This window comes from Haemaphysalis longicornis, unplaced genomic scaffold, assembly GCF_048455015.1.
Source record: "Haemaphysalis longicornis isolate Haplotype H1 unplaced genomic scaffold, Haemaphysalis longicornis Haplotype H1 scaffold_1, whole genome shotgun sequence".
NCBI classification, from domain to species: Eukaryota; Metazoa; Arthropoda; class Arachnida; order Ixodida; family Ixodidae; genus Haemaphysalis; species Haemaphysalis longicornis.
In genome coordinates this window covers 181,475,247-181,490,947 of record NW_027526203.1, presented here as the reverse complement: position 1 = coordinate 181,490,947, position 15,701 = coordinate 181,475,247, and the positions used below count along the sequence as shown (strand labels likewise).

General features: G+C 46.8%; 1 protein-coding gene across 1 annotated transcript in view; it reads left to right on the top strand.

Annotated features, from left to right (window-relative positions):
* LOC144167473 (nucleoredoxin-like protein 1) overlaps positions 1–15,495 on the top strand; it is a 37,263-nt gene extending 21,768 nt beyond the window's left edge. Inside the window, exons 2-4 of the mRNA XM_077696731.1 lie at positions 9,329–9,586; positions 13,104–13,207; positions 14,695–15,495. Coding sequence (XP_077552857.1) covers positions 9,395–9,586; positions 13,104–13,207; positions 14,695–15,397 — 999 coding nt within the window. The 5' untranslated portion in view covers positions 9,329–9,394 and the 3' untranslated portion in view covers positions 15,398–15,495. The remainder of the gene's footprint in view (positions 1–9,328; positions 9,587–13,103; positions 13,208–14,694) is intronic.
* Positions 15,496–15,701: the final 206 nt, after the last annotated feature.

Genomic DNA, 15,701 nt, shown 5'->3' with positions numbered 1-15,701 from the left:
AATACTATGTTCAAGTCAGTGCTGCGTCCATGGGCGCAAGGATAGGGACAAATTATGCAAATATTTTCGTTGTAGTTCTCGAGAAAAAGTTTCTTGCAGGCGTCGAATTAAAGCCAATTTTTTACAAGCGCTTCATCGGCAATGTCTTTTTGATTTGCCCACACTGAGAATCCAGTCTCATAAAATTTATAGCCGAGTTTAACACGGTACACCCTAACATTTCTTTCTCACATCGATTTTCCGCTACCAGTATCAACTTCCTCGACGTGACGGTTTCTGTCTCGCAAACCAGGTTAGAGACCAAGCTTTACCGAAAACCTACAGACTCCAATCAATATTTGCATTTTCAAAGTAGTCACATTAACTACTGGAAGACGGGCATACCCTATAGTCAAGCACATCGCTTCCGCCGGATATGCTCCAAAGAAAGATTTTCTTTCCAACTGTGAGTAGCATAAAAACGACCTGCTTAAACAAAAGTACCCGCTCTAATTATTTGATGATTCCATTTGTCGAGCGAGCAGGAGAGCTAAGCCGCAATGAACTCCTTGACTGTAGGAAGCCAGTCGACCGACGCCCTCAGAGTAATCTAGCTCTCACTCACTCCGCATCTGTGCCGAACGTCTCTAGCATACTTTGAAAGCATTACAACACATTAATTCAAAGTCCTCGACTAGCATCTATATTATCCGAACCACCACGTACTGTCTACAGGAGGAACAAAAACCTGCGCGACAGTGACATCTTCGAGGCTCAGCCATTCGTCAGTTACCGGTTGTGGGCCCTCCAACAAGCCTCGTTGTGAGATATGTCCCCACATGACGAAAACAAAAACAGCCTCTAGCACCTGCTCACACTTCTCGGTAGAACTTAAGGGAAATTTTATCTGTGGCAGCACCAACGTAGTTTACTTGCTCGACTGCCTGCCACCTGCAATATACTGGCCAGACGGCGACCGCTTTAAGATTGAGGTTTAACAATTGTAGGGCACACGCTAAGTCTCTTCCTAACCTTATTTGTCCCGTCACGTCGGAATCTCGGGCCATTCATTTAGTAATTTGAAGGTGACTATAATTGAATTCAATTTCCACTGCAACCATGCGCGCGAAGTTCACGAATCATAACTAATATTTAGGTTCAAAGCCGCATCCTTTGGGTTGAATGAAAGCGTTGGCGCGCTGACGTGTTTGCCACCGTAATTACTCCCGTTCTTCCGTTCGCTTCTTGCATGACCAATTCTATTTTAAAGCGTACCTGCGCCGGCTTCATCCTTTCAGGTTCATTCACTTAGCCCTTTCTAGGTCGCGATACTTGAATCCAGTCTCGTCAGAAACCATTATCGCGTAGGCCGTGAATTCTATTTCGCACCTAATTTCTAAACTGCGCCCTCCAGGCTGAGGAAGGGCATTGGTGCTCACGTGTTAATCGGCGAAGACATCTTCCATATCCTTTTTAAACAGTAGAACCACTTACGTACCTAATCGCGAGTCACACTCCTCCACTCCTCCTTTTCTGTCGTTCAGGGCTACTTGGAATGCGAGACTGGCGCTGTCGCCCGCGGGCGCGACGCACGGCCCCTCTATGTGGCGACCGGTGATGGAGCGATCGTTTTTGCCCGCCGCAACATGGCGCATTCCTTAGAGGAAAAGCGTGGGCGTGTTGACGTGCGTTCCCCAGTTCTTTCTTTCTTTCTCTTCTTGTTTAACACGAAAGTGTTTTATTCCTGGATACACAAAGATTTCGATGTCGTCATATCCCTCACGGAACTGACGCCGATGATGATGATGATGATTCCTATTGGTTTCCCATTTGAAGCGGGGTGATGACATGTCATCTTACCAAAAAGGACTAATATAACCATGTTTTACACTCTTGGTTTAATACTAGCGCTGCTTAGGGCAGGCACTAAAGCTTATTAGGCCCGAAATACTTTCTTTTCCCTGTTACAGGTGGTAACTGTCCTAGGCAATATTCCCCTCACGCTTTTCGTCCACCAGCATTCTAATCTTCTTTTCGTCCCCTCGACAGCCTTGAAGTTAACTTCCTCTCTGATACCCTTAAATCCTAGGGCTTCTGGAAGCCCAATATTCCCTTCATGTAGATTTGGATGGATACCCTCACATTCTAACACTATGTGCCGCATAGTTTCTGTTTCTTTTCCGCAGACCACACATGCCCCATCATTTTGTGAATACTTCCCCACAAAACTCTTAGTGCGCAGGCAACCTGCTCTAGCCTCAAAAAGCAAAGCACTGCCCTGGGAATTCTCGTAGAAATTTTCCTTTCTGATGTTCATCTTCTCAGCCCTGTACATCTCTAACGACGTTTTAGCTTCCATTTTTTCCCTCCATTTATTCATTTCAATCTGCCTTGCCTCTTTTTTGGTTACCTTGGCTGTTTTGGATTCCCCACTGTTCTTTCCATATTTCATCGTTAGCCTTCTAGTCTTTCTTAACCACTGCGTGTCCACGCTTTTCAAGTATAGGTACCTAAAAGCCTTAGCTGCCCACCTTCGTTGATCCATTGCCCTCAACTTTATCTCAAAGCATATTTCACTCTGAGCTTCTCTAACTTCAAACGACGCCCAGCCCATATCTCCCTGAACTGCTTCGTTAGTTGTTTTTCCATGCGCGCCTAAGGCCAAACGTCCTACCGTTCTCTGGTTTACTTCAAGGCCTGATAGAACGTCTGATTTTAAGCAGAGTACAGCATTCGCAAATGTGAGACCCAAACCATTACTCCTTTCCACATTCCTCTTACTACTTCATATTTGTTATACCCCCACAGAGCTCTATGCTTCATTATAGCTGCGTTTCGCTTTCCCTTAACCTTAAGTTGCTCCTCGTGAGTACTTAAAGGGGCCATGAAGAGAAAATACAACTTTGTTTAATATGGAAGAACTAGGATTCAGTATCTCACTCAGCTTCATTATAGCCACAGAAGATGTTTTTTTATCGAAAAAAAGCAAGAAGTATTTAAAAACTTTCAAATTTCGCGCCACAGTGACGTGTTATGAGCAGGTTTGACGTCATACGGGCCAACAATAAAATATAATTTTCAGTGCGTTAACTGCACGTTAGCATTGAAGTGATGCGGTCAAATGGGACTAGAGGCCCTATTACAGACGTCCAGTCATGTGTCGTCGCGACAGGTCAGTTAGGCGGCCGCCAATCGCACAAACAAGGTTCCGTGACGTCATAGAAAAGTTGCGGGAAATTGGCTAGGGGGTCGCCACGGCTTCACACGTTTTCTTTAATATCTCCGTTATTTATTCGAAGATTGCGATGATATTGGTGTCATTGTTATCGGGACTAAGCAGTCTTTCTAATAAACCCAACTTGTATTTTGTCTTCATGGCTCCTTTAAGTAGTTATCCCCTTCTGTAAAGGGTGCACCCCTGCACACAGGGTCTTCTTGCGGGGAAGCAACCTTTAGTACTAAAGAGAACGTTTTACTTAGGGTTGTTCGTTTTCGGGTTTTATATGTTAACGCGAAAGTGTTTTATGCCGGGATACACCAAGACTTCCCAGACGTCATATCCGTGACGGAAATGACGCCAGTACACTTTTGCCGAAGCGACCCGCCTGCAGGACGTCGCTCATCAAGAACACCCACATACAGCCGCCGACCCGCAAATCATGCTCAGCCGCAGATTTCGCTGCGTATTTCCTTTTCGTGTTTTACCGATTGCTATGACAGAGGAATCAACCACAGTTTTTTTTTTATTTTACACCCTGGCTTTCTGCTTGACCAATTGCTAATGGCTCTTTGGCTTTTCCCTCGTGAGAATTACGGTGTATTTGAAGGCATTGGGGTATACGTACGCGAGGCGTTCCAGCGCCTGGGTGCGGGCGCCTCGTCTCTCGTCCCTCCCCTCCCTTTCTTTTTTTAATTCCCATAAAGAGGGGTTGCAATGTACCTCCTTCGTAGGTTCCATTTTCACTTTTTCTCTTTTTGTTGTACAAAGTGTCAATAATTCCTTCTAAGCAGGGCGCATGGTAGCGCACCTTTTCTCCCATAAAAGAGGGAGGGCAGTGCATGCCCTCTCATGTGTATATCTTCCATTTTTTTCTTGTTGTGATTAGTGACGTAGTTTCTTTTAAACAGGGCGCATTGTAGCGCACCTTCCTCTCTCCACACGCACCTTTAAAAGCGTGCTGAAGTGTACTGAACGTTTTACTCCGATGAAGACTGGTCCTCCAGTCGAAACGTCAGTAAACCTTTTTGTTTTTTGTTTTTTGAGACGTGCGTCGGACTCGGTATATATATATGAGAGAGCCTTGAGAGACACGTGCAGGAGGACGTTTACTCGGAAACGTTGCAGCCGCCACGGATTCGGAACCAGCCTCCGATGACGATGATTATAAGGGGAAGAATATGAAGCACAGGATGGTGCCCATAATGTACGATCCGGTCACTCTAAATAGGACCGAATGCTCAGAACGTGTTCTATATATATATATATATATATATATATATATATATAGATATATATATATATATTACTGATGATGAATAGGAAATGAGGGGCTCGTTGAAATAAGACAGAAATAAGGTTTTGGCAGTCAAGAATGACCTACCACATGCTCCTCTTTGCTTTCCGATGTTTTCTTGACTGCCAAAACCTTATTTCTGTCTTATTTCAACGAGCCCCTCATTTCCTATTCTGATTCGCTACATGCATAGCGAGGGCCTCTGTTCTGGCAGTCTTGGTGCCACAGGAAGCTTAAGAGGGTTCAACGCTGGTCGACCACTCTCGACGTGTCGTAGACACTCGAGTCATGGCCCGGGGGTTAAAAAGACTTCACCCCGTGTAGTCCTAGTGGCACTGGCTACCACCCCCAAGCACAGTAAACAAAAATACCTTAACATAAACACCCCAGAAAGTGGAGGGGAAAATAGCCCCGCCGGTAGCGTATTGGTCATCGCACCAGACCGGTATTCGGGAGGTCGTGGGTTCTGATCCGACCTACGGGGCATTTTTTCTCCACTTTCTTTCTTTCTTTCTTTCCAAATTCTTTATCTGTTCCAATGACCTACCACATCCTCCTCTTTGCTTTCCGAGGTTTTCTTGACTGCCAACCCTTATTTCTATATATATATATATATATATATATATATATATATATATATAGATATATATATATATATATATATATATATATATATATATATATATATATATATTTATATATATATATATATATATATATATATATATATATACACACACACACGGGGTGTTTCACCTAACTTTAGCCAGAGTTTAAAAATATGCCCATGCACTCTAAGACGACGCGACCAAATGCATGTTTCTCACTTTTGTATGTAGTATGTCACGCTATTTTTTGTATTTTGCTTAATTAGATAATTAGTCAAGATTAATTAGCTAACTTCTGAACCAACGAAGCTAGGAAAAAAATTCCAATTAGAAAGTTGCAGATTGGTTTGCAAAACGTCCGAATAGACAGTTCCTGTATTTCTATCTATTAAGTATTAGTGTTTTTGAGCTTACTGGTGATGCCCGCGAAATACAAAAAAAAAAAAACACGTGACATGCCCGACATGCCCGCTTGCGCGTCATGATTGCAGTGCTCCCAAGCGTTCCGCGTACAAACGATCATAGGTGCGCAGCCGCTTAAAAAAAGCGACAGGGCAGCGACAGGGCAGCGACATAGGCGTTGGCTGTGCCAATTACGTCAGCGATGCGCTCCCCTCGCAACAGTTCGTTATAGCGATAAGCAGACACAGCGGTTATCGCTTGTGCTGCTGGAAGCAACAGGTACGTCATTTCGCGATAGCTGTAAGCAAATTGAACATCCCTACATAAAAAAAAATTGGCCGCCATCCCTCCCTGCGAACGTGAATGTACAGCGAAGCTGTATCAAACACCGCACGGGCTGATGGGGTGTATTTATTACTTTAGAGTAATGGTAGTGATAATCACATTGTCGGGTCTATGCATGACCGCCGCTTTGTTGGTTTAGCATGTCGCACTGATCCGAGCCAACAAAAACGCAGCGGCGGTTTTCCCTTTCCCGCGCGCTAGCCTCTGCGTGTGCTCCCGTCTCAGGGGTTGATGATGATGATGGTGGTGATTGTGGCGGTGGGGATGATGATGTTTATGCAGTTGCACTCCTTACTCATGACTCGGCTATGACTCGGCACACACCAGTTTTCCCATCGCCAAGCAAAGAGGACATTAACCCGGAACTTAGTTTTCTACTACCCTAGTTGCTTGCTACTTCTGTAATTAGAACGCTGGGATTACTATGTATGCCTCAGTACATGTCTCTAACACACGTACGTCGAAGACCACAACTCGTTCACTGGGGCCGCCTACAGTGTTGGAATGGGGCAATCGTATTGACGTCGGCTACATAATGCAAGACTACATAACCCGAGGGACCCGGGTTCGTTTCCGAACACGGGAAGCGTTTTTTCTTAACTTCACGCACTGTTATCATCATCGCCAGTGAAAGTTCGCTTTCCTGCAGTGCGTTTTGTGTTTACGCCACTAAATATTCCGACCAACGAGAGGTATACAGCTTCGCTGTAAAACTCAGTTTTCAGAAGGCTAAATATGGTGGAATAAGAGCACTCCAAATGGCCAAACGCAGTCTTTCACTGAATTTACGTTTATTTTGCATGCTCGTTCACAGCAAGTGCTCGAAGAGATCACCTTCTGCAGCGATACAACACTGGGATCTTCTGAGAAGGCTTGCTGTCGCTGCCTTGAGCACCATCAGTAAAATGCTGCGGCAGACTTCGGCTATCTTCTCTTGTAAGGCTTCTGGAGTCGTCGTTTCCGTCGTGTACACGCGATCCTTAATATAGCCCCACAAGAAAAAGTCAAGAGGCCTGAGGTCGGGTGACCTTGCCGGTCACAGAACAGGCCCGTTTCTCCCTATCCAGTGCCCTGGGAAAGCCACGTCAAGCCATGCTCGCGCTTGACTGCTGCTGTGGGGTGGGGCCCCATCGTGCTGATACCACGTTTCGTCTAGCCGGGCTAGTTGCATGTTGCAACAGAAGTCTTCAACCGGCCCTTTTAGGATTTCACTTACATACCTGTTGCCGGTCAGAGTGTTGTTAAAAAACACTGGGCCAATGATGGTGCTGCCGTATATCCCGCACCAAACGTTAATTGACCACTGATATTGGTGGCGGTCCCGATCTTCCTAGCCAGTGGGGATTTTGCTCACTCCAATAGTGTGCGTTGTGAATATTCACTTGGCAATTTCGGGAAAAGTTAGCCTCGTCAGTCCAGAGTACCTTGGTGAGAAAGTCAGCATCCTGTTCCTCCTGAATCAAAATCCAGTTCGCAAAGTCGAGTCTATTTTGGAGGTCCCTTGGCTCCAGGCATTGGTGCAACTGCACATGATAGGGGTCCAGCTGTTTTCAAAATCCTCCAGGCAGTTGGGCTGCACACACCCAGCTCTGCGCTCACGCTACGCGTGCTAGCGTGTGGATTCGCCGCTATAAAAGACAAATCATTGGAGCGAACCTCATCATTTATGACTGAAGCTCTCTGCCTCTTTCTTGTGAAGCTGCCGGTTTGCTTCAGCGTCTCGTAGGTGTTGACTATTGTCATCGGGCTCGGTCGCGTACCCGGGTTCCAGCTTCGAAATATTCTTGCAGCCTGCCGTCTCTGTCCGCCTGCAGCTCCTAGGGCAAGGATCATGTCTGCTTTTTCCTCATTGGAAAAAGGCATGACGAAATTGCTCGCGCTTTCACAGCCGATGCACGATAGTCTGTTTATCGCTGTCTTGAACTGCCACCACCACCGTCCGTCCGTCACTTTACGCAGCGCAAGCGATAATGGTTGCTAGCTTAAATCGAACACCCATAGCTTGCGTCGCCGCCCTGTCGCAATTTAAGCGGCTGCACACCTATGATCGTTTGTACGCGGAACGCTTGGGAGCACTGCAATCCTGATGCGCAAGCGGGCATGTCACGTGTTTTTTTTTTGGTATTTCGCGGGCATCACCAGTAAGCTGAAATACACTAATACTTAATAGATAGAAATACGGGAACTGTCTATTCGGACGTTTTGCAAACCAATCTGCAACTTTCTAATTGGATTTTTTTCCCTAGCTTCGTTGGTTCAGAAGTTAGCTAATTAATCTTGACTAATTATCTAATTAAGCAAAATACAAAAAATAGCGTGACATACTACATACAAAAGTGAGAAACATGCATTTGGTCGCGTCGTCTTAGAGTGCATGGGCATATTTTTAAACTCTGGCTAAAGTTAGGTGAAACACCCTGTATATATACTTTATTTGGAAAAGGGCTGGCTCAGAGGCCCATTAGGATGGTAGGGAGGAATTAGTTCCGGTTCAGTTTCTGGATTCTAATCCAGGGAGGGATTAGATGCGCGCATCCGGAGGACTGAACTACTCAGCCCATAGGTATACGGGCAATCACATCTTCGCAAAACTAACACTGGATACCGGGTTGACTGATGATCCCCTACAATTAGCACATTACAATCACACGCCTAACTGCAATAATAAAGTTAATTAACTTGTACTAGTTAATTGTTGCCCTAATTAGCAACTGAAATTTATTTTATTGCGTCCCCCACGACCTTTGACCACCTCACGCAAGAAAAGCAATTTTACGTCCCAAAGACATTTAAAATGACTCAGTCTTCCCCGAAACACCCTGTATAGCTTCCAGTCAAACGACTGGAGTGCACACGTTGAGCTAGATCGAAGTTTGCGGAACATTGAGGTTCGCAAAATAAAAGACGCTGCCCAGGGCCACTGATGCCTGTCTTCATTGATTTCCAACTTCCGTACTTGCTTGCCGACGCCGCGATGGGCGATTAGACGGCTCATTCGAGACGACAAACGCTATGTGGACGTCGTCGATGCGGATGATGTAGCCAGAGAAAAGGCTGGCCCACTCACGGCCAAGTTTGGGAGCGCCATTAGCCAGATCTTTTTCTGTTGCTATGAAGACAACCCGACCACCTTCCTGTCGCCAAGCTAAACAGTACCTATAATCTCAGTGTGAACAGCATTGCAATATAGTATGTTTACAGGCTCGACTCCTTACTGCTAGTCACCCTTGCAACGAAAGGTTCTCTCTGTGCATCGTACGTTGGAATCGAAACAGAACAGCTAAAACGTTCTCGAGGACCTACTGATGGTGCAAGTCCTACCTGGCCAAATTGTGGAAGCCGCTACGTACGTCAGAGCACTCTAGTGTAGGGCACAGTAACAGAAGCTACAACACACCAAGGAACTGAAACGTTAGGGTTAGCGCTTCCTTCGTGACAGTTGTGTGCTGAGACCTAGGCTTTTTTTGGTTTTGCTTTCAGCCGTCGTCAATTTCCGGGTACTGTGGACTTCCACTGGCTGGTCCCTACGGGGAAATCGCGACTACAATGGTCGACTTCTTCAAGGGCAAGATACTCATCAAGAAGGACGGCGAACAGCACTTGGCCGACACAGTGCTGAGCGACAAGAAGGTCATCTGCCTGTACTTCGCAGCACAATGGTGTCCTCCATGCCGCATGTTCAGTCCTTTCCTGGCCAACGCGTACAAGGACGCTAAGAAGGAGAACCTCAGTATCGAGGTGAGTTTCAGAGCGCTGCCACGCGAAGTACTTATCCGAGTCTCTAAAGATTGCAGCGTTTCCAAGTGCCCTTTATCTCAGCATCAAAAATTTGCCCGGCTGCGACGAAGATATGAAAGTTTATTCGAATACTTAGGGGCGTCATGAAGTTCTTTTACCACAACTTTTTCCTGGTAGATGTGCACTTCCGCTAAGGCGTAGAGACCAAGTACAGTCAGCGTTAAGACTGTCAAGTACTTAAGCTGCTGCACTAATTCTGTTTAGTCCCACTTACGCGCCTGCCGCACGAGTTCATAAATATCACGCGTATGCACCCACAACATAAAGCTCCTGAGGGGGAGGATTTACCTTAGAATGCGGTGTATTCCCCGGTTACCAGACAAAACTACTCTGTAGGCATGCACGACACCGCGTCATCGTAGCCACCATTATGATTTTACGTCAGTAACTGGCAATGATGTAATACTGCTTGACGTGAAGGAGAGGAAACGTGGAAGGGGAGCCCGCTGAACCTTGACCAGTTGCATTGCCTTAGCGTGGGTGTGAGTAGGGCAAGTTTTTCTGAATTCTTGCATAGTCGGCGAGCTACGAAATTGACATGGAAGGCTTGTGTTCAGGCTAGTTGGTTTTCCTGATTGGCATAATTGGTCAAGCTAACACATCTGTTGGTAGCATCAGAATTGATAAGGAAGGACTAAAACATAAAAACAAAACGCAGGTACCACGCACTGGCAATGCATTTTTGTAAGGCCTCGGCGTTGTACCATTTGTAATGGGTAAAACTGATTTTCAGCCTACTGTTAATTACAACGCCAAAAATAAGAGTAGCACAAAATAAATGCATTATAGTGTATGCTGAGATTGCACAGGTTTCAGCAGGTCCCGTGCCAGTTTGCGACGTTGAAACATCCATCTCTATATCCCAGCTATGTACTACCACAACATTCTGTCTACAACAAAATCTTCCGCTTGACCTAAGACAAACAGCACTCCTCGGTTCTGTTCGTTTTGCCTTGCCTGCTTTTCGGCTAAGCTTTGTAGGGATTCGCCTTTGCCTTTCAGCAGAGACGCAACTATGGCAGTGGGGTACGTTTCTTACCAGGGTATGGCCAGGGTTCCGTGTATTTTTTGTGTCTGCGAACAAAAATCTCCTAAGGTTTGACGTATTGTCGCGAGCCATACTATAGATCTAAAAGTGTGACGTCTTGGAAAACGAACTTCCCGGTGAATGTGTTATTATCATGCTGTCACCACTAAAGTCACGCTACACGCCGTTCAAAACATGATTAGCATCAAGCTTGTCCGTCTCGTCACTTGCATATGCATTTTAGTGCATTGGTTATCAATAAGCTCCATTTTCAATATCACTAGAGTCAAAACAAAGGACCGTGCGTTTATGTATGTCTTTCTAACGGATTACTGCCGTAAAAACTCCAGAAAAATTAAATTTTCTCGTACATTTTACTTAAATTCTAAGTCGCCTCCATGTCGGGCCCTCAAAAGCTTCGCTGGTCATCCACCTTCACCGAACGGAGCGGCTCATGATTTTTTAAAGGGACACTGAAGTGATTTGTAAACATTGTGGGATTACTTGCGCAAATTGAAGTCTAGAGTCCCTAGGCCAAGTTTCGACCAGTTTGGGTGCGTCGGGGATACTGATGTGATCTGTGAACATTATGCATATGAATGTGCAACTGGTATAGGCTAGTAGAAAATCCAAGTCCAGTTAAAGGCGGGAGAAGAGTTGGCGAAGTTAACACCGGTAATAAGGATATAAAATCAACCGGAACCTTCATTGTAGCGCAGAAAACTAAGGTACGGGAAACACTTCTTGCGCATGCAGGGTGAACTAGCGCAGCGACAAGCAGCACGACCTCACATTGCGATCGCCTTTTCTGCCTAAGGGTTGCGTTCGCTAGTAGTAAGATATTCGTGGGGATTTTGGGGGCTCTTACTGCACAATCTTTATTCAAGAAATACCCATCTAAGCCGCTGGGAATGTTGAGACTAAACAAAAAATCAATAGCCCACACGATATATTCATTTATTGATTGATTGATTTGATTTATTCTTGCGCGAAAAAACAACAAACGAAACACGTTCGCGCAAAGGGAGCTTCATATTTCCGCTCTCCCCCGCCAACTCTGGGGTTATAGCCGAGTGGTCTGAAGCATTGGATGCAATGCGTTGAAAGGAGCGAATCCCCGATCAAACGTGTTTTTTATAGTTGATTTATTTTATTTAGACAACGTTTTCTATGCTGGAGTCACAATCTTGCGCTGCAACCTTCATTGCTCCAAGAGCAAGTTGGCAGACTGCGTGCAGACTGACACTGACGCGCTGGCGAGCTGTCGTTGGTGTAGTGTTGACATAAGGACCGACAGCTTGCGGGCACAGTGCCGAATTAGCCGGCTGTCGGCATGGTGCGAACACGCCTCTACAGCACAGGGACGAGACAGGCAAGCTCCAAAGGTGGGGTGAAGAGCGCCACAGCTAGTGAACGTTACAATTCTAAGCGGTGCTAGCTAGCTGATTTGACCTACTCTAGAGCCGACAACAAGGCAGAAGTGCGGTATGTCGATTCCTGAGATATCGAGAATGCCCAGCCAACGATAACTTCGGATGCTAAGCATGTTGTTGCACGGAACCGAATCCGAAACATGTCAACTGATGTGATTTGATCGGGGGTCTGCACAGTAGGAGCCCACTGTTCTACCAACTGCGCTATCTCCGCACGTTGCCAGCATAGAAAAAAAGTGTTGGCACATACACACTTGGAGCATTTGCCAGGGATCAGGAGATTTGAGGGGGTAATGTACCCGCTTCATAAAATTAACAGAACTGTCAATTGGAAACGTAAAAGTTGCACAATTGTGCGTGCATCGTGACGGCTGAACAACATAGCACACGAGTAGAACCGGTGCACACCAGCCGCGCAGAACCACGAATCTAGAGCGGTGTCGTGTGCCAGCCTGCGTGTTGACGTAATACGCGCCGTAAGACGAAGAAGCAAAAACCAAGAAGAGTACTTAAATTTTTTGTTAATGCCTTTTTTTTTGTAACGCTGAGCTTTGTTCCGTTCATCCGTCCTGAGTTTTCTGCCCTCCTTCTACAGTTAAATTATAGGTAATATAAGCGAGGTTCAGTCAACCAATGCCGAATTGCTCAATGAGAAAGAGTACGGTCTCCATATAAATTCAAGGGAATCGAACAGGCATATTTGCGGAACTCCGTTCATTACGTAATTGATTGTGCAGCTGATTAACGTGAGAGCTTGGATGAGTTGGTACTTCATCGAATTGTTGCTTACAGCCCGGACAAGAAGAGTGGCTACACGGACAAGCCCAGCGCTTGACACGGACAAGCCCAGCGCTTGTCCGTGTAGCCACTTTTTTCGCCTTTCGTCTTGTTTGCGCTGTAAGCAATGATTTCGTAGACACATTTTCAGCTGTAAAGTGCCAGCAGCATGAAACCTTTGCATTCCCACAATTTCCCAGGTGATTGTCGTGTTGTGCAGGTCATCTTCATCTCGCAAGACGGAAACCGGAACGACATGATGGCGCACATGCAATTTTCACACGGGGACTGGTACGCTCTGCGTTTCGCCGACCGGCTTCAGAGGTGATTACCTGACGGAAGCTGTTCGTACTCGAAAAGTTTAAGGGAACTATAAAGAGGGACCCAAAATTCAAGAATGCGCAGACATTTCGTCGTGTAAAAGACGTGTTCGGAGGTTCAGACGACAGCCCCTTTAGCTGCTTAGATTTTCAGTGTTCTGTCGTTTATTTCGTCTTCCTGAGTGGGTGAGTGGATGAACGATTGAGACAGAGAGAGTGAGTGATAAAGTTACTGAGATAGTGGGCGTGTGAGCGAGCGAGTGGATGAGTGAGCGAGTGCGTGAGTGAGTGAATGAGCGGGTGATTTAGTGAGTGAATGAACGAGCGAGAGAGTGACTGAATGGGTGGGTGAGTGAGCGAGCGAACAGGTGAGTGAGTGGGTGGGTGAACGAGTGAGAAAGTGAGCGGGAAAGCTAGTGCGTGAGCGAGCGAGCGGGTAAGTGGGGGAGAGTGAGTGGGTGACTGGGTGAGTGATCGAATGATTGAACAAGCGAGCAAGTGAGTGAATGAGTAGGTGAGTGAGTGAGAGAGAGACAGAGCTCGGAAAAAGCTAGTGTGTGAATGAGCGACCTAGTAGGTTGGTGTGTGAGCGAGTGAGAGGAGCGGAAAAGCTAGTGTGAGCGGGCGAGCGAGTGGATGAGTGAGCGAACGAGCTAATGATTGAGTGAGTGGGTGGGTGGGCGGATGAAAGGGTGAGCGGGAACAGTAGTGCGTGAGCGGTCGCGTGAGTGGGTGAGTGAGCGAGCAAGTTAGTGATTGAATGAGTGGGTGGGTGAGTGAGTGGGAGAGTGAGCGGAAAAGCTAGTGTGTAAGCGGGAGCGAGCGAGTGTATGAGTGAGTGAGCGGGTGGGTGAGTGAGTGAGTCAGATGCGTGCTAATGCGAGTGCCATTGCGCGAAGGTATGGCAAGCTTTCAACGACAAGCTAAGTCGTTAGCTAGGTTGTATGTCGTATTCATAATTCGCCCATTTTAAGCGTAGCAGGGAAAGAAAAAGATTTTTAGGCCAAGAAAGCCTTAGATGCCTCAGCAAACACGAAAAGTGACCGTTGTCGGCGCGAATGGTACCGAAACGGCCGCAGCTGTTAAGAGAAAATACACAAATAAAAGCACCTTTGCGTTCGTGTGCTACTTGAACCAGGATCGCAAGAGGAGCAGGCAAGTGCGCTAACCACAGCGCGAACCAGGCACCCTGGCGGAATGGAACAAACTTAGATCCTGAAGCGTGCCCAGTGGAGGGTGCACGTGACGGCATGTGAACAACAGGTACACGCGGAGGAGAGCTCTGGTATGGGGACTCTTCTGCGTGAATTGCCGCTTTGCCTGTCGGAGTAATTCGCTTCAAAAGACGAGTGAACGAACGCCAAGAAAGATACGCACGCACGATGTAGCACCAAAGCAGTCTTTGATAATTGCTAAGCTTTCGCGTTCAAAGCACGTCAGCGGACTTAGGTGCGCGAGGAATTTTTACTGACATTCAATTTTGCTGCGCAGGGAAATAAAGGAACGCTTCATGGTGCCGGGCGTGCTAACGCTGCTCGTGCTCAGGCATGACGGCACCGTGGTCGACTTCAATGGGAAGAGACTGCTCCAGGAGCGTGGCGTCAAGGCGTTCCGTGATTGGCTCGGCTCCAGCCTGCTCCCACAGCCTCGCGAGACCCTTCCGGATGATGCAGCCGATGGGCAGAGCCAGTTTGTAAAGAAGACTCTTCCGGATGCAGCCGACGCGAAGGGCCAGTCCGCAAAGAAGACTCTTCCGGATGCTGCAGCCGACGAGAAGTGCCAGTCTCTAAAGAAGACTTTTCCGGATGCAGCAGCTGACGGGAAGGGCCAGTCTGTGAAGAAGACTCTTCCGGATGCTGCTGCCGACGGGAAGGGCAAGTCTGTAAAGAAGACTCTTCCGGATGATGCAGCCGACGGGAAGGGCCAGTCTGTTAAGAAGGCTCTTCCGGATGCTGCAGCTGACAGGAAGGGCCAGTCTGTAAAGAAGACTCTTCCGGATGCTCCAGCCGACGGGAAGGGCCAGTCTGTAAAGAAGACTTATCCGGATGCCGCAGCCGACGGGAAGGGTCATTATGTAAAGAAGACTCTTCCGGATGCTCCAGCCGACGGGAAGGGCCAGTCTGCAAAGAAGACTCTTCCGGATGCCGCAGCCGACTGGAAGCGCCAGTCTGTAAAGAGGGGCTCGACCGCTTAGATGTGCTCCGAGCCTCATCAACCTGCTTCGGCTCTATAGCATCCAATAAAATATCGCTGTTACTGGAACTGTTCTGCCTGAAAACATTAGATACGATGTTCATACAACTTCCATGAAGACAGAATGGAAGTTTGTTATTCAAAATATTTGGTTTTTTAGCCTAAACGCTCGTCCGGCAGCAAACGAAACTTCGTCATAAAATAAACAATTTAGGCCAAAATTTCAATTCTCCCGCTGTATGATATACCTTGTGACGTCAGCAATGACTTATTATGGGCAGGTACGCAAAACAAAAGTATGTTGA